At 40.2% G+C, this 20493-nt stretch overlaps 1 protein-coding gene across 2 annotated transcripts in view; it reads right to left on the reverse strand.

Annotated features, from left to right (window-relative positions):
- Positions 1 to 614: 614 nt before the first annotated feature.
- LOC139754651 (ferritin heavy chain-like) overlaps positions 615 to 20493 on the reverse strand; it is a 57824-nt gene continuing 37945 nt past the window's right edge. Inside the window, exons 5-6 of one of the 2 annotated variants that reach the window (XM_071672177.1) lie at positions 8582 to 8653; positions 615 to 1345 (exon numbers count right to left, since the gene is read on the reverse strand). In XM_071672177.1, the coding sequence (XP_071528278.1) occupies positions 1118 to 1345; positions 8582 to 8653 (300 nt within the window). In that variant the 3' untranslated portion in view covers positions 615 to 1117. The remainder of the gene's footprint in view (positions 1346 to 8581; positions 8654 to 20493) is intronic. The other variant, XM_071672178.1, reaches the window with a different exon arrangement.

Raw genomic sequence — 20493 nt, forward strand, 5'->3', positions numbered from 1 at the left:
CATAAAGATAGATTTCATGTTTGTCATTCTGTTTGATTCTTAATTATTGTTACTGTGCTCTAAATGTTTCTTTAAGCAGAGGTCAACTGCTCAATAAAGTTATCTCGCTGGGATTCACAAACAACATAGTATTCTTTTAGGGTAATGAGATTTCAGTCTTTTTTTTTTTACATTGTATGTTTGAAATAGTAACTGCACTTAAATGAACAGCTGATTAACCTTTGCAACACTAATCTCATAAGGTAATGCTGTTACTATAATTAACTAAAAACATTATGGGTTATATGAATAATATAACCAAGAAAACAGAGCATGACATATGGACAACCTGTCACGAATAATGTGACATCTCTAGCCAAAATGGGAACAATGAACAAAGAGCCAGGATGGAAAGAAAATTACTAAATATCAAACTGCATTCAGTGCTGAATTTAAACTCTTGCACCAGAAAGACTATTAAACTTGAACAACTACTATATCCCAAGATAACACAAAATTCAAAAACAATATTGCATAATGTCTTTTTATCAAAAGGACTCATAACAAAAATTACTTTTGCATACCTTGACATGTTTTTTCCTAAAAAGCCAGGATGTAAAATAATGCGAGACCAGTAGGGTACATTGGTGATCACTGCCTGTATTTACTTTTATTATTATATTTTTTAGAGCATATGGGTGACACTTTTGTGAACATTGCAGTCACCATTTATCTAAACTGCTACAGCTATAACAAATATAAACCTTAAAAATGTGTACCTGGAAATATTTTAGACCTTAAAGATTAGAGTGCTAAATGCCTAATGATACTTCTTACAGAGAATGAATAGCTGACACTGCTGATGTATACCTAAGACAGTGTAAGTGCTGGCTAGAAAATCCAGGATTTACAAAAACACACAGACTTTCTGCTGACTTCACAACAAAATTGTAATTATAGATGCTTAAAATTTTCTTCTTTTTTCATACATTTTTTTCCCCATGCTTGTTCACCATTTCCCACATTAGTAAGGTAGTGCCAAGAGCAGATGAAGAAAGACCACATTAGTTCACATCCATACTCTAGCAGTCATATACAATAAACATTTTTCATTTCCCCTGAATCATGAGACAGTAAGCTAAAATTCTCCATTCAACATCTTACGGTCAAATATGTATTCTCCTAGTTCTTGAATTTCATTATTTGAACTCTCTTTGACTATACGACTAGCTTTGTAAGCCTGAAGAGCTCCCTGTAGCTTACGAATACTTTCATGCTGTTCATCCAAGATGGGGTTGGTAAACACATCAGCTCCATGATAGTCATTTAAACATTTTGTTGTCACACTGTAGATAAGATTCGTGACCTGAAAACACATACTGTTGATATAAAACAGCAAAAACATAAGTTACAGTAAATTCAACACACAAATTTAGCATTTATATCAAAAAAAGTTGAAACCAGTGCTGAGAGGGGGACCTATCCTATTGTTTCCCCCTAAACCATCATACTTCACTTAAGACTGAAAGCATGGGAGTTCCCAGAGGGAATGAGCACCATAAATTTGGATTGGTAGATTGGAGCATAATTAGTTGAGGCTTGGTGTGCATACTAGGAACTGATGGCTTGGAGTGCACACTGGGAATTGGAGTAGAATGTAAAATTCTTTACTGGAGATTGCTCAGTTATTTTAAGTGTAGCTTTGATATCATATAGTTCTGCAGTACACTGCAAGTTATTTCAAGTGTAGCTTTGATATCGCCTAGTTCTGTAGTATATATGAAAGACTCTCTAGGTAGCTTTGATGTGAGGCTTTTCTTTATTAACCACAGCAAGGCCCATATCTTCATCACATTTTTATTCTGTTTGCATGAATTATCATGCTGAAAGAATTCATGTTTTGTTATTATAGAGACAAAGTTGCTTTTGGTTGTTTTCATCTAGTCTCTTATGTTTGATCTCAGGATCCTTCCTGGGAGGGAACTAAAGCAATTTCTTGAATTATGTCTGAACCATACTCATTACAGGCATTTTTTTTATTCTTGCATTAAAATGTTTAGAGAAGTTCTCATAGGATATGTTGAAGTCTAAAGAGACACTTTAAGCCAAGTTCTTCATGACTGAAATTCACAAGGAGCTTGCCACGATTTCACAGATTTTCAACTTCAGAGGATCAGAATTCTCCTGTTCATATTCTAATGCAGTACCAAGATTATGTACGTCATTTGTATTAAGGATTTCATAGCAGCTGACAAATATATCTGGCAACCACAGTCCAGTTATTCATTTAATCTTCAGTAACTTTGCCACTTTACTATTAATTGAAGTGCTTATCTTTTAGATGATCTTGTAAAAGTTATAACAATAGGTTTTATTCAGGGAAAATAAAACCAGTTATTTACCCAATCAGTAATCCTGTTGACAGCATCTTGGAAGCACTTTACAGCAACTAAAGATGATGATGTACAGAGCAACTTCAGATAATGATTATGTACAACAGGGACCATATCTTTAACGAAAAATTATAATCTATCATATGAAATGGTGTCAAAATATTGTCAGTGATGGCAATCAAGCAGGCAACACTTAACGCACTGCTTTTGGGTACACCTTCCTGTGGGAATTCCCTTTGATACTTACTATCAGTCTTCATTTTTAAATTTCTTTCATCCAAAAGCAACTGAATAAAGTGCATTAGTCTGTCTCAAAGGCCTACATTATAGAATAATCTTAAAATGCTATATCTCTGAGTACTCAATCAAAAATTTTTCGTAAATCAAAGAACAGTGCTCTCGTAAGATTAGAAAATCCTTTGTGACTGTCACTTTATATTAATATCAAGGGGTCTAAGGTAGACTGTTTCTAAAACTAATTTGAAAGGAGAGATACAATCATTCCTTTCAAAGTACCACACCAATCAATTACTATAAATTTTTCCTCAATTTTAGAACAACTAGTATGTGCAATAAGTCTACAATTTGTAGCTACAGTAGGATCTTTATCTGGCCTGACCCTTTCACTGTGCCAGCACATGACTGTGGCTGGACATAGTACATTGTGCTGAGTTATGATCATGGCTCTAAGAAACCCTTGTGCTCTTATTTGAAATCCCATGATTAAACACGCTCTTAACCCTTGTGCTCTCATTTGAAATTACACTGTTGAACCTATTATAGATAGATGTCACGAGCAACCTAAAAACATGGCTGAAAAAAAAATACCATACATCACAGTCACCCATCATTATCAAAGAAAGTATTTATTTATTATTTTATTTGTTTTACTTTGTTGCCGTCTCCCACATTAGTAAGGTAGTGCAAGGAAACAGACGAAAGAATGGCCCAACCCACCCACATACACAAGTATATACATCCATGTCCACACACGCAAATATACATAACTATATATCTCAACGAATGCATATATATACACACACAGACATATACATATATACACATGTACATAATTCATACTGTCTGCCTTTATTCATTCCCATCGCCACCCCGCCACACATGAAATAAGACCGACACCCCCCCACATGTGCACGAGGTAGCGCTAGGAAAAAACAAAGGCCACATTCGTTCACACTCAGTCTCTAGCAGTCATGTATAATGCACCGAAACCACAGCTCCCTTTCTACATCCAGGCCCCACAGAACTTTCCATGGTTTACCCTAGACGCTTCACATGCCCTGATTCAATCCAATGACAGCACCTCAACCCCGGTATACCATATTGTTCCAATTCACTCTATTCCTTGCACGCCTTTCACCCTCCTACATGTTCAGGCCCCGATCACTCAAAATCTTTTTCACTCCATCTTTCCACCTCCAATTTGGTTTCTCACTTCTCCTTGTTCCCTGTAACTCTGACACATATATCCTCTTGGTCAATCTTTCTTCACTTATTCTCTCCATGTGACCCAACCATTTCAAAACATCCTCTTCTGCTCTCTCAACCACACACTTTTTATTACCACACATCTCTCTTACCCTTTCATTACTTAATCAAACCACCTCACACCACATATTGTCCTCAAACATCTCATTTCCAGCACATCCACCCTCCTCCACACAGCTCGATCTATAGCCCACGCCTCGAAACCATATAACATTGGTGGAACCACTATTCGTTCAAACATACCCATTTTTGCTTTCGGAGATAATGTTCTCGACTTCCACACACTCTTCAACCTTCCCAGAACTTTTGCCCACTCCCACATCCTATGATTCACTTCCACTTCCATGGTTCCAACTGCTGCCAAATCCACTCCCAGATATCTAAAACTCTTCACTTCCTCCAGTTTTTCTCCATTCAAACTTACCTCCCAATTGACTTGTCCCTCAACCCTACTGTACCTAATAACCTTGCTCTTATTCAAATTTACTCTCAGCTTTCTTCTTTCACACACTTTACCAAATTCAGTCAGCAGCTTCTAAAGTTTCTCACATGAATCAGCCACCAGCACTGTATCATCAGCCAACAATAACTGACTCACTACCCAAGCTCTCTCAACCACAACAGACTGCATACTTGCTCCTCTTTCCAAAACTCTTGCATTCACCTCCCTAACAACCCCATTCATAAACAAATTAAACAACCAAGAAGACATCATACACCCCTGCTGCAAACCAACATTCACCGAGAACCAATCACTTTCCTCTCTTCCTACACGTACACATGCCTTACGTCCTTGATGAAATCTTTTCACTGCTTCTAACAACTTACCTCCCACACCATATATTCTTAATACCTTCCACAGAGCATCTCTATCAACTCTTATCATATGCCTTCTCCTGATCCATAAATGCTACATACAAATCTATTTGCTTTTCTAAGTATTTCTCACATACATTCTTCATAGCAAACACCTGATTCACATATCCTCTACCACTTCTGAAACCACACTGCTCTTCCCCAATCTGATTATCTATACATGCCTTCACCCTTTCAATCAATACCCTCCAATATAATTTCCCAGGAATACTCAACAAACTTATACCTCTGTAATTTGAGCACTCACTTTTATCCCCTTTGCCTTTGTACAATAGCACTATGCAAGCATTCTGCCAATCCTCAGGCACCTCACCATGAATCATACATACATTAAATAACCTTACCAACCAGTCAACAATACAATCACCCTCTTTTTTAATAAATTCCACTGCAATACCATCCAAACCCGCTGCCTTGCCGGCTTTCATCTTCCGCAAAGCTTTTACTACCTCTTCTCTGTTTACCAAATCATTCTCCCTAACCCTCTCACTTTGCACACCACCTCAACCAAAACACCTATATCTGCCACTCTTATCAACAAACACATTCAACAAACCTTCAAAATACTCACTCCATCTCACATCACCACTACTTGTTATCACCTCCCCATTAGCCCCCTTCACTGAAGTTCCCATTCGTTCCCTTGTCCTTACGCACTTTATTTACCTCCTCCCAAAACATCTTTTTCTTCTCCCTAAAATTTAATGATACTCTCTCACCCCAACTTTCATTTGCCCTCTTTTTCACCTCTTGCCCCTTTCTCTTGACCTCCTGCCTCTTTCTTTTATACATGTCCCAGCATTTGCATTACTTCCCTGCAAAAATCGTCCAAATGCCTCTCTCTTCTCTTTCACTAATAATCTTACTTCTTCATCCCACCACTCGCTACCCTTTCTAATGTGCCTAATGTGCCCACCTCCCACGCTTCTCATGCCACAAGCATCTTTTGCGCAAGCCATCGATTCTTCCCTAAATACATCCCATTACTCCCCCACTCCCCTTACCTCCTTTGTTTCTCACCTTTTCCCATTCTGTATTCAGTCTCTCCTGGTACTTCCTCACACAAGTCTCCTTCCCAAGCTCACTTACTCTCACCACTCTCTTCACCCCAACATTCTCTCTTCTTTTCTGAAAACCTCTACCTTCGCCTCCACAAGATAATGATCAGACATCCCTCCAGTTGCACCTCTCAGCACATTAACATCCAAAGGTCTCTCTTTCGTGCGCCTATCAATTAACACGTAATCCAATAACACTCTCTGGTCATCTCTCCTACTTACATACATATACTTATATATATATCTCTCTTTTTAAACCAGGTATTCCCAATCACCAGTTCTTTTTCAGCACATAAATCTAAAGGCTCTTCACCATTTCCATTTACAACACTGAACACCCTATGTACACCAATTATTCCCTCAACTGCCACATTACTCACCTTTGCATTCAAATCACCCATCACTATAACCTGGTCTCATGCATCAAAACTACCAACACACTCACTGAGCTGCTCCCAAAACACTTGCCTCTCATGATCTTTCTTCTCATGCCCAGGTGCATATGCACCAATAATCACCCATCTCTCTTCATCCACTTTCAGTTTTACCTATATCAATCTAGAGTTTACTTTCTTACACTCTATCACATACTCCCACCACTCCTGTTTCGAAGTAATGCTACTCCTTCCCTTGCTCTTGTCCTCTCACTAACCCCTGACTTTACTCCCAAGACATTCCCAAACCACTCTTCTCCTTTACCCTTGAGCTTCGTTTCACTCAGAACCAAAACATCCACCTATCTCTCCTTTTTTCTCATCTTGGTTACATCCACACACATTTAGACACTCCAATCTGAGCCTTCAAGGAGGATGAGCACTCCCTGCATGACTCCTTCTTCTGTTTCCCCTTTTAGAAAGTTAAAATACAAGGAGGGGAGGGTTTCCAGCACCCCTCTCCTGTCCCTTTAGTCGCCTTCTACGACACGTGAGGAATGCGTGGGAAGTATTCTTTCTCCCCTATCCCCAAGGATAAATATAAAGTATAAAGTATAAGTATAAAGAAAGTATAACTACATTATCATTGTGGTAAGCTAGATTTTACAGTATAAGAAAATTTCTCCGTTTTTATTTTTGATAAGATGTAAATGATATTTCTCTGTGTAGATAGTAAATAATATACATAAAAAAGAGTAAACATATAGTAATCCCTCGATTTAACAGACTAATAGGGGCAACGGGATGTCTGTTTAAGCGAAAAGTCCATTAAATTGAATGTAACCCATTGGGCAATGGGCAACCGGCAGCGTGGGAATGCTCGCAGCTTGCCAAGCAATTGGAGGCAGGAGTCAGATTGAGACAGAAGTGATGCCACCTCCCAGGCAGCGGTGAAGGCGGCTACATGGATGTTGAGGGGCAACATGATATGGGTGTTAGAGGTAGCCTGCACGACAGCAAAGCGACACAAGCTGTGCTCCAACATTTCAACACCTGTCTAAAAGTGGGGAATAAGTCACCTGCACAGCTGGCAGCAGGAAGACAGTTGTGAGATGGTGTCCCAGTGCCCCAGCAACATTATCTGAAACTGGCAATGAAGAACTGATCTGCAAAACAGGCCTAAGTAGAGATCCAGGCTTGCAAGCAGGGTGGCCCAGTAAGTGACGCTGCCCCTATTGTCTGTGGGCACCCATATCTGCATGCAGGACGTCGCTTCGAAGGTGTTGGACAGGTTGGGTGTAGTATTGAAGGTGAAGCTGCATAGACAATACTCAGTGAACTGGATGGCAGTTGCTGCCTGTCTTTGTGAAACGAGTGTCACCTATGCCCCTGGGTTTTGCTAATCCCTCGACACCCGTGGGCCAAGGGGGAGTACCCACCAGCAATGGCTTTGCCCCCAGTTGTGACAACACCCAGCCTCAGGTGGCAGCACCCTCATCATGTGAGACACTGCCCAACATATTTGCAAGATTATGTTTGTAGTGGCTCCTGTGAAGGGTGAACACACTTTGTCATTTTTGTTCTGCTAGCATATAATTTCATTCTCTTTTTGTTTTCTTGCTTTTAGTTTGTTTTGTTTTTGTAACCAAAATGTCACATTTAGTTACCAAAATCTCGTGAGGGGGTGTAAGGTTTAGTGTATGGTACGATAATTGGGTGGCAGGCACCTGGTAGTGTGGGAATACTCGGCAGGCAGTTGGAGGCAGGGGTCAGACTGAGATAGAGGTGATGACACCCCTGTGAAAGGATACTTCTTTATAATATAGAGAGGACAGACTACCTGCTTTCATTGCAACTCTTACAATCGCATGATGGCATTTTGAATTGTAAGAATGGAAGAATATTTATTAAATATATCACAATTCTGAAATAACAGAAATGCACTGTATACAACCTGACCACACAATAGCTTGAGGCAGACAGAACAAAACAAAGCGAGTCTATCACAAACTACCAAAAACAAGTGTGATATGAAATATACATGTTGCAGCATTTGAGAATTTTGATCTTTTTAAAATCTTAATTAATTAATGTGCTGTATTATCATTTGTCCATTAAATACATTAGGTTGCAGTCCATTAAATCAAGGATTTACGGTATATATAACCACATTCACTTGTATCCTTAAAGCCTGACACTAACAGATTAAATTGATCAATACTGTTTTAACATGTCTGTTCTCTCCTTTGAGGAAACCATTCCACAATGAAACTTACAATATAACTAAATGTTACAGTGGTTACAAAAATAGTCATAAAGAAATAAGTCATAGGTAAGTGAAAGCACTGGAATATGAACTTTCAAATTTAAAATAACAATTAAAAAGCCAACTAACCTCAATTTCCAGTTTAAGAGCTGCTTCTAAAGCACCTTGGTAAGTCAAGCCATTAAGCATTTTTTCACTTATCTGGAAGTGACACATGAAATTAGTGTATATTCTATAATCAATGAAATGAATTTTGCAAAGTTTTAACACCATAACAATCCAAGGATGCATTGGCTTTCATCTAAAAATATTACATTTACTTTCCAATAAAGTATATTAAACCTTCTAAAGAGATGCTCTAATGATGCTGTATTTTGCCACCCACAAAAGAAAATCACTAAAGATGTTTTATAAAGGATGAAAAACCAAAACATCAGAAATTATAACTGCTTGTAACCAAGATGCTGCTTAATATAGTGCAGATCGATGATTTAAGACAAAATCTAAAAATCCCTTGAATACATACTACTATGAATAAATGATGGGATGAGTGAGGGCAAAAACGTTCTTGGAGAATACAGGAATAAAGGAATGCGTGGAAAGATGTCATTACCTGGGAGGGCAAATCTAGGTATATTTGCAGGTACAGTAGTTCCAATGATGTTATACAGATGTGAGGCATGGACTATAGATGAGGATGTTCAGAGGAGGGTGGATATGCTGGAGATGAAATGTCTGAAGACAATATGTGGTGTGAGGTGGCTTGAATGAATAAGTAATGAAAAGGTATGAGAGAGGCATAGTTATATGGAGAGTGTGGTTGAAACAGCTGATGAGGGCTTGCCAAAATGGTTGGACATGCAGAAAGAATGAGTAAGAAGAGCTCACAAAGTGGATGTGTAAGTTAGAAGTGGAGGGGACAAAAAGAAGGATAGACCAGATTTGAGATGAAAGAAAGGCATGGGAAAGATTTTGAATGACTGAGGTCTGAACATGCAGGAGGGTGAAAGGCATGCATGGGATAAAGTGAATTGGAGCGATATAGTATACAAGGGCTGACATGCAGTTGGTAGACTGATCCAAGGCATATGAAGCAGGTTGGGGGAAACTATGGACAGGTCTGTGGGATGTGAGTGAATGGAACCTTTCTTCAATTCCTGGTGCTAACTTGCTGATGCAGGAAATTATGGAAAGTTACTGTACTTTACGAATGATGTGGAGTGAAAAGGTTACGGTAATATTATCAAGACATAGCATATTTTCTATCTTTGAAAGCTTTCTAATAATTTTTACCACATTGTTATTGAACATTACCTTTGAGTTATTAAGTGGATTGTACTTCAGGAATATAACAGGCATGTAGCCAGAAAGGAAGAAGTGTTCCTTTATAGACAACAGTGTCCCATGTTGGGAAGTGAAGGTAGTGGGCACCACTCTGCTGAAAGTAATTTACCCCAAATTATGTCTGTATTTCTTTTTTACGTTTAGGACAAAAGAGAATCTTAGCAGTGTGTGGATGGAAACAGTGAGCTGTACCAGGGACATATGCTGGCCCCAATGTGCTGCATGTGAATAGTGCACGTACAGGCCGCCTTGACCTGGGGGATGTTGGCTGTCACTTAGCAGAGACTGTAGTATGCCAGGAACCATGTGCACGTACAGACAAACCTGACAGGAAGGATATGGCACATCACTAAGCAAGGATTCGCACATGCTTGGACTCCCATGCATCCTGGCGTTGATACAGCCAAGATCCCAAACTATAGATGGGTAACCAGTTGATGCTTCCTTAAGTGAACTTTTATCATGAAAGACTAAGCATAGCTGCTGTCAGTTTTATGCTGTGTGGCAGGAATTACAGTGTATTGCTTGTTTTGAAGTATTTAGGTTCATTAACTAAATTTCGTTTGCACTTGTGAATTATAGTTTTAGTTATTAATAGCAGTTGTGTTAGGATCCATGCCACATTATTTCTGATAGTGTTAGTAGACTCAGATAGTACATGTAAGAATATTAATGGCCTTTCCTTAGACTGAAGGAAAGTGAGTGGTTACAGAATGCTTGGCAGTCTATTGACCCGCTTGAGTCATTTAACATTCTCATTAAGGGGTTTTGCTTAAACCATGGCTTATGGGCCCCCATGGTAATCTTATTTGATCACCACCAACAATCAAGTAATGAGTAGTAACAAAACTATCAAGTAGTAATCGACAATCTCTCCTATTTTTCTTACCCCTTTATATATATTATATATTCAAAATAAATATTATTTAACTTTTTCGCTGTCTCCCACATTAGCGAGGTAGTGCAAGGAAACAGACGAAAGAATGGCCCAACCCACCCACATACACATGTATATACATACACACCCACACATGCAAATATGCATACCTATACATCTCATCATATACATATATATACACACACACACTGACATATACATATATACATATGTACATAATTCATAAAGTCTGCCTTTATTCATTCCTATCGCCACCCCGCCACACATGAAATAACAACCCCCTCCCCCCCGCATGTGTGCGAGGTAGCGCTAGGAAAAGACAACAAAGGCCACATTCGTTTACACTCAGTCTCTAGCTGTCATGTATAATGTACTAATGTACTGAAACATAATTCATGCTTGCTGCCTATATTCATTCCCGTCTCAACCCCGCCACACATGAAATGAAAACCCCCTCCCCCCACACGCGTACGAGGGAGGAAAGTTTATTTATTTCACTTAACCGCTGTCTTCCAAGTTAGCAAGATTGCACAAGGAAACAGACGAGGAATGACCCAAACCACCCACATACACATGTATATACTTGAACACCCACACACTCATATATACATACCCATACATTTCAACTTATACATACATATACATACACAGACATATACATACACACACATGTACATATTCATACTTACTGCCTTCATCCTTTTTTGTCACCACGTCGCCATACATATACATGAAATAGCAACCCTCCTCCTCCTCCTCCTCCTCCAGTGAGTTAGTGCTAGGAAAAGGCAAAAAGGACCACATTTGATCACTTTCACTCTCTAGCTGTCATGTGTAATGCATCCAAACCACAGCTCCCTTTCCACATCCAGGCCCTACAAAAACCTTCCATGGTTTACCCCAGACGTTTCACATGCAATGGTTCAATCCATTGACAGCACATCCACCCTAGTATACCATATCATTCCAATTCACTCTATTCCATGCAAGCCTTTTGCCCTCCTCTATGTTCAAACCCCAATTGCTCAAAAACTTTTTCACTCCCTTCCGCCTCCAATTTCGTCTCCCACTTCTCGTTTCCTCTACCTCTGACACATATATCCTGTTTATCAATCTTTCCTCACTCATTCTCTCCATGTGACCAAACCATTTCAACACACCCTCTTCTGCTCTCTCAACCACACTCTTTTCATTACGACACATCTTTCTTACCCTTTCATTACTTAATCAAACCACCTCACACCACATATTGTCCTTAAACATTTCATTTCCAACACATCCACCCTCCTCCGCGCAACCCTATCTATAGCCCATGCCTCGCAACCATATAATATTATTGGAACCCCTACTCCTTCAAACATACCCAATTTTGCTCTTGGGGATAATGTTCTCGCCTTTCAAACATTCTTCAATGCTCCCAGAACCCTCGCCCCCTCCCCATCCTGTGACTCACTTCTGCTTCCATGGTACCATCTGCTGTTACATCCACTCCCAGATATCTAAAATACTTCACTTCCTCAAGTTTTTCTCCATTCAAAATTGCCTCCCAATTAACTTGCCCCTCAACCCTACTGAACCTAATAACCTTGCTCTTATTCACATTTATTTTCAGCTCTCTTCTTTCACACGCTTTACCAAACTCAGTCACCAACTTCTGTAGTTTTGCACCTGAATCAGCCACCAGTGCTGCATCATCAGCGAAGAACTGCCTCACTTCCCAAGCCCTCTCATCTAGAACATATTGCATACTAGCCCCTCTCTCCAAAACTCTTGTATTCACCTCCCTAACCACCCCATCCATAAACAAATTAAACAACCATGGAGACATCATGGATCCCTGCTGCAAACTGACATTCACTGGGAACCAATCACTTTCCTCTCTTCCTACTTGTACACACGCCTTACATCCTTGGTAAAAACTTTTCACTGCTTCTAGCAACTTACTTCACATACCATATACTCTTACTACCTTCCACAAAGCATCTCTATCAACCCTATTATATGCCTTCCCCAGATCCATAAATGCTACATACAAATCCATCTGTTTTTCTAAGTATTTGTCACATATATATTCTTCAAAGTATATACCTGATCTACACATCTTGTACCACTTCTGAAACCACATTGCTCTTCTCCAATCTGATGCTCTCTACATGCCTTCACACTTTCAATCAATACCCTCCTATATAATTTCCTAAGAATACTCAACAGACTTGTACCTCTGTAATTTGAACACTCATTTTTATCTCCTTTGCTTTTATACAGAGGCACTATGCATGCATTCTGCCAATCCTCAGGCACTTCACCATGAACTATACATATATTGAATATTCTAACCAACCAGTCAACAATACAGTCACCCTCGTTAATGAATCCCACATATGATGCATATAAATATACATTTTTTTTTATATATATTTGCCTTATCTCACGTTAGTGAGGTAGGGTTAAGAACACAGGAGTGAGCCTTAGAGGGTACATCCTCACTTGGCCCACTTCTTCGTTCCTTCTTTTGGAAAATCATAAATGGGAGGGGAGGATTTCCAGCCACCCCCGGAATATATATATATATATATATATATATATATATATATATATATATATATATATATATATATATATATATATATTCCGGGGGTGGCTGGAAATCCTCCCCTCCCATTTATGATTTTCCAAAAGAAGGAACGAAGAAGTGGGCCAAGGACTGATGATTGGGAATACCTGGTTTAAAAAGCGAGATATACATAAGTATACTTATGTAAGTAGGAGAGATGGCCAGAGAGCGTTATTGGATTACGTGTTAATTGACAGGCGTGCGAAAGAGAGACTTTTGGATGTTAATGTGCTGAGAGGTGCAACTGGAGGGATGTCTGATCATTATCTTGTGGAGGCTAAGGTGAAGATTTGTATGGGTTTTCAGAAAAGAAGAGTGAATGTTGGGGTGAAGAGGGTGGTGAGAGTAAGTGAGCTTGGGAAGGAGACCTGTGTGAGGAAGTACCAGGAGAGACTGAGTACAGAATGGAAAAAGGTGAGAACAATGGAAGTAAGGGGAGTGGGGGAGGAATGGGATGTATTTAGGGAATCAGTGATGGATTGCGCAAAAGATGCTTGTGGCATGAGAAGAGTGGGAGGTGGGTTGATTAGAAAGGGTAGTGAGTGGTGGGATGAAGAAGTAAGAGTATTAGTGAAAGAGAAGAGAGAGGCATTTGGACGATTTTTGCAGGGAAAAAATGCAATTGAGTGGGAGATGTATAAAAGAAAGAGACAGGAGGTCAAGAGAAAGGTGCAAGAGGTGAAAAAAAGGGCAAATGAGAGTTGGGGTGAGAGAGTATCATTAAATTTTAGGGAGAATAAAAAGATGTTCTGGAAGGAGGTAAATAAAGTGCGTAAGACAAGGGAGCAAATGGGAACTTCAGTGAAGGGCGCAAATGGGGAGGTGATAACAAGTAGTGGTGATGTGAGAAGGGGATGGAATGAGTATTTTGAAGGTTTGTTGAATGTGTTTGATGATAGAGTGGCAGATATAGGGTGTTTTGGTCGAGGTGGTGTGCAAAGTGAGAGGGTTAGGGAAAATGATTTGGTAAACAAAGAGGTAGTGAAAGCTTTGCGGAAGATGAAAGCCGGCAAGGCAGCAGGTTTGGATGGTATTGCAGTGGAATTTATTAAAAAAGGGGGTGACTGTATTGTTGACTGGTTGGTAAGGTTATTTAATGTATGTATGACTCATGGTGAGGTGCCTGAGGATTGGCGGAATGCGTGCATAGTGCCATTGTACAAAGGCAAAGGGGATAAGAGTGAGTGCTCAAATTACAGAGGTATAAGTTTGTTGAGTATTCCTGGTAAATTATATAGGAGGGTATTGATTGAGAGGGTGAAGGCATGTACAGAGCATCAGATTGGGGAAGAGCAGTGTGGTTTCAGAAGTGGTAGAGGATGTGTGGATCAGGTGTTTGCTTTGAAGAATGTATGTGAGAAATACTTAGAAAAGCAAATGGATTTGTATGTAGCATTTATGGATCTGGAGAAGGCATATGATAGAGTTGATAGAGATGCTCTGTGGAAGGTATTAAGAATATATGGTGTGGGAGGAAAGTTGTTAGAAGCAGTGAAAAGTTTTTATCGAGGATGTAAGGCATGTGTACGTGTAGGAAGAGAGGAAAGTGATTGGTTCTCAGTGAATGTAGGTCTGCGGCAGGGGTGTGTGATGTCTCCATGGTTGTTTAATTTGTTTATGGATGGGGTTGTTAGGGAGGTAAATGCAAGAGTTTTGGAAAGAGGGGCAAGTATGAAGTCTGTTGGGGATGAGAGAGCTTGGGAAGTGAGTCAGTTGTTGTTCGCTGATGATACAGCGCTGGTGGCTGATTCATGTGAGAAACTGCAGAAGCTGGTGACTGAGTTTGGTAAAGTGTGTGGAAGAAGAAAGTTAAGAGTAAATGTGAATAAGAGCAAGGTTATTAGGTACAGTAGGGTTGAGGGTCAAGTCAATTGGGAGGTGAGTTTGAATGGAGAAAAACTGGAGGAAGTGAAGTGTTTTAGATATCTGGGAGTGGATCTGGCAGCGGATGGAACCATGGAAGCGGAAGTGGATCATAGGGTGGGGGAGGGGGCGAAAATTCTGGGAGCCTTGAAGAATGTGTGGAAGTCGAGAACATTATCTCGGAAAGCAAAAATGGGTATGTTTGAAGGAATAGTGGTTCCAACAATGTTGTATGGTTGCGAGGCGTGGGCTATGGATAGAGTTGTGCGCAGGAGGATGGATGTGCTGGAAATGAGATGTTTGAGGACAATGTGTGGTGTGAGGTGGTTTGATCGAGTGAGTAACGTAAGGGTAAGAGAGATGTGTGGAAATAAAAAGAGCGTGGTTGAGAGAGCAGAAGAGGGTGTTTTGAAGTGGTTTGGGCACATGGAGAGAATGAGTGAGGAAAGATTGACCAAGAGGATATATGTGTTGGAGGTGGAGGGAACGAGGAGAAGAGGGAGACCAAATTGGAGGTGGAAAGATGGAGTGAAAAAGATTTTGTGTGATCGGGGCCTGAACATGCAGGAGGGTGAAAGGAGGGCAAGGAATAGAGTGAATTGGAGCGATGTGGTATACCGGGGTTGACGTGCTGTCAGTGGATTGAATCAAGGCATGTGAAGCGTCTGGGGTAAACCATGGAAAGTTGTGTAGGTATGTATATTTGCGTGTGTGGACGTATGTATATACATGTGTATGGGGGGGGTTGGGCCATTTCTTTCGTCTGTTTCCTTGCGCTACCTCGCAAACGCGGGAGACAGCGACAAAGTATAATAATAATAATAATAATAATATATATATATATATATATATATATATATATATATATATATATATATAACAAGAAAATAGTGAAATTGGAAAAGAATGTAGCTTAGACATTGAAGCTTATTCTTTCATTGAAATGTGAGCAAAGGGAGCATTTTTTCAAAGTGATAGAGATAGAAAGCAAAAAGGTGTTCTTCATGAATGTACTGGAAAAGTTTAGGTCTAGATAAACTTTTGGTCTGTCAAGGCTTTATTATGGCGGATGACCAACTACCTACCCTCATGTATCCAACATATGGCTGTACTTTGTGTAATGAAGATAATTGAGAAACATCATAAGCCAATATTCAAGTTTCATGATAAGAGAAGTGGTCCAGGCAGTATGATACAGTGGTTAAATTGATGAAAACTACTATTGACGTTTGTGTAAATAAATTATACATTTCCCTTTTCCATAGCCAGAGGTTGAACCATAATGTGACATTCATTTTTTTAAATTTCATTTCAAGATAGAAGTTTCAGTTTTCTAAATTATTTCTTACATTTTTCATATGTATATATATATATATATACATATATATATATATATATATATATATATATATATATATATATATATATAAATGTGTGTATGTGTGTATATGTGTATATATATATATATATATATATATATATATATATATATATATATATATATATTTTTTTTGCTTTGTCGCTGTCTCCCGCGTTTGCAAGGTAGCGCAAGGAAACAGATGAAAGAAATGGCCCAACCCACCCCCATACACATGTATATACATACGTCCACACACGCAAATATACATACCTACACAGCTTTCCATGGTTTACCCCAGACGCTTCACATGCCCCGATTCAATCCACTGACAGCACGTCAACCCCGGTATACCACATCGCTCCAATTCACTCTATTCCTTGCCCTCCTTTCACCCTCCTGCATGTTCAGGCCCCGATCACACAAAATTTTTTTCACTCCATCTTTCCACCTCCAATTTGGTCTCCCTCTTCTCCTCGTTCCCTCCACCTCCGACACATATATCCTCTTGGTCAATCTTTCCTCACTCATTCTCTCCATGTGCCCAAACCATTTCAAAACACCCTCTTCTGCTCTCTCAGCCACGCTCTTTTTATTTCCACACATCTCTCTTACCCTTACGTTACTTACTCGATCAAACCACCTCACACCACACATTATCCTCAAACATCTCATTTCCAGCACATCCATCCTCCTGCGCACAACTCTATCCATAGCCCACGCCTCGCAACCATACAACATTGTTGGAACCACTATTCCTTCAAACATAACCCATTTTTGCTTTCCGAGATAATGTTCTCGACTTCCACACATTCTTCAAGGCTCCCAGAATTTTCGCCCCCTCCCCCACCCTATGATCCACTTCTGCTTCCATGGTTCCATCCGCTGCCAGATCCACTCCCAGATATCTAAAACACTTCACTTCCTCCAGTTTTTCTCCATTCAAACTCACCTCCCAATTGACTTGACCCTCAACCCTACTGTACCTAATAACCTTGCTCTTATTCACATTTACTCTTAACTTTCTTCTTTCACACGCTTTACCAAACTCAGTCACCAGCTTCTGCAGTTTCTCACATGAATCAGCCACCAGCGCTGTATCATCAGCGAACAACAACTGACTCACTTCCCAAGTTCTCTCATCCCCAACAGACTTCATACTTGCCCCTCTTTCCAAAACTCTTGCATTCACCTCCCTAACAACCCCATCCATAAACAAATTAAACAACCATGGAGACATCACACACCCCTGCCGCAAACCTACATTCACTGAGAACCAATCACTTTCCTCTCTTCCTACACGTACACATGCCTTACATCCTCGATAAAAACTTTTCACTGCTTCTAACAACTTGCCTCCCACACCATATATTCTTAATACCTTCCACAGAGCATCTCTATCAATATATATCAATATATATATATTATCCCTGGGGATAGGAGTGAAAGAATACTTCCCACGCATTCCTCACGTGTCGTAGAAGGCAATTAGAGGGGACGGGAGCGGGGGGCCAGAAATCCTCCCCTCCTTGTATTTTTTAACTTTCTAAAAAAATGGGAAACAGAAGGAGTCACGCGGGGAGTGCTCATCCTCCTCGTAGACTCAGGTTGGGGTGTCTAAATGTGTGTGGATGTAACCAAGATGTGAAAAAAGGAGAGATAGGTAGTATGTTTGAGGAAAGGAACCTGGATGTTTTGGCCCTGAGTGAAACGAAGCTCAAGGGTAAAGGGGAAGAGTGGTTTGGGAATGTCTTGGGAGTAAAGTCAGGGGTTAGTGAGAGGACAAGAGCAAGGGAAGGAGTAGCAGTACTCCTGAAACAGGAGTTGTGGGAGTATGTGATAGAATGTAAAAAAGCAAATTCTCGATTAATATGGATAAAACTGAAAGTTGATGGAGAGAGATGGGTGATTATTGGTGCATATGCACCTGGGCATGAGAAGAAAGATCATGAGAGGCAAGTGTTTTGGGAGCAGCTGAATGAGTGTGTTAGTGGTTTTGATGCACGCGACCGGGTTGTAGTGATGGGTGATTTGAATGCAAAGGTGAGTAATGTGGCAGTTGAGGGAATAATTGGTATACATGGGGTGTTCAGTGTTGTAAATGGAAATGGTGAAGAGCTTGTAGATTTATGTGCTGAAAAAGGACTGGTGATTGGGAATACCTGGTTTAAAAAGCGAGATATACATAAGTATATGTATGTAAGTAGGAGAGATGGCCAGAGAGCATTATTGGATTACGTGTTAATTGACAGGCGCGCGAAAGAGAGACTTTTGGATGTAAATGTGCTGAGAGGTGCAACTGGAGGGATGTCTGATCATTATCTTGTGGAGGCTAAGGTGAAGATTTGTATGGGTTTTCAGAAAAGAAGAGTGAATGTTGGGGTGAAGAGGGTGGTGAGAGTGAGTGAGCTTGGGAAGGAGACTTGTGTGAGGAAGTACCAGGAGAGACTGAGTACAGAATGGAAAAAGGTGAGAACAATGGAAGTAAGGGGAGTGGGGGAGTAATGAGACGTATTTAGGGAATCAGTGATGGATTGCGCAAAAGATGCTTGTGGCATGAGAAGCGTGGGAAGTGGGTTGATTAGAAAGGGTAGTGAGTGGTGGGATGAAGAGGTAAGATTATTAGTGAAAGAGAAGAGAGAGGCATTTGGACGATTTTTGCAGGGAAAAAATGCAATTGAGTGGGAGATGTATAAAAGAAAGAGACAGGAGGTCAAGAGAAAGGTGCAAGAGGTGAAAAAGAGGGCAAATGAGAGTTGGGGTGAGAGAGTATCATTAAATTTTAGGGAGAATAAAAAGATGTTCTGAAAGGAGGTAAATAAAGTGCGTAAGACAAGGGAGCAAATGGGAACTTCAGTGAAGGGCGCTAATGGGGAGGTGATAAGTAGTGGTGATGTGAGGAGATGGAGTGAGTATTTTGAAGGTTTGTTGAATGTGTTTGATGATAGAGTGGCAGATATAAGGTGTTTTGGTCGAGGTGGTGTGCAAAGTGAGAGGGTTAGGGAAAATGATTTGGTAAACAGAGAAGAGGTAGTAAAAGCTTTGCGGAAGATGTAAGCCGGCAAGGCAGCAGGTTTGGATGGTATTGCAGTGGAATTTATTAAAAAAGGGGGTGACTGTATTATTGACTGGTTGGTAAGGTTATTTAATGTATGTATGACTCATGGTGAGGTGCCTGAGGATTGGAGGAATGCGTGCATAGTGCCATTGTACAAAGGCAAAGGGGATAAGAGTGAGTGCCCAAATTACAGAGGTATAAGTTTGTTGAGTATTTCTGGTAAATTATATGGGAGGGTATTGATTGAGAGGGTGAAGGCATGTACAGAGCATCAGATTGGGGAAGAGCAGTGTGGTTTCAGAAGTGGTAGAGGATGTGTGGATCAGGTGTTTGCTTTGAAGAATGTATGTGAGAAATACTTAGAAAAGCAAATGGATTTGTATGTAGCATTTATGGATCTGGAGAAGGCATATGATAGAGTTGATAGAGATGCTCTGTGGAAGGTATTAAGAATATATGGTGTGGGTGGCAAGTTGTTAGAAGCAGTGAAAAGTTTTTATCGAGGATGTAAGGCATGTGTACGTGTAGGAAGAGAGGAAAGTGATTGGTTCTCAGTGAATGTAGGTTTGCGGCATTGGTGTGTGATGTCTCCATGGTTGTTTAATTTGTTTATGGATGGGGGTTGTTAGGGAGGTAAATGCAAGAGTTTTGGAAAGAGGGGCAAAAATGAAGTCTGTTGTGGATGAGAGAGCTTGGGAAGTGAGTCAGTTGTTGTTCGCTGATGATACAGCGCTGGTGACTGATTCATGTGAGAAACTGCAGAAGCTGGTGACTGAGTTTGGTAAAGTGTGTGAAAGTTAAGAGTAAATGTGAATAAGAGCAAGGTTATTTGGAACAGTAGGGTTGAGGGTCTCGTCAATTGGGAGGTAAGTTTGAATGGAGAAAAACTGGAAGAAGTAAAGTGTTT

Source organism: Panulirus ornatus, chromosome 17, assembly GCF_036320965.1.
Source record: "Panulirus ornatus isolate Po-2019 chromosome 17, ASM3632096v1, whole genome shotgun sequence".
NCBI classification, from domain to species: domain Eukaryota; kingdom Metazoa; phylum Arthropoda; class Malacostraca; order Decapoda; family Palinuridae; genus Panulirus; species Panulirus ornatus.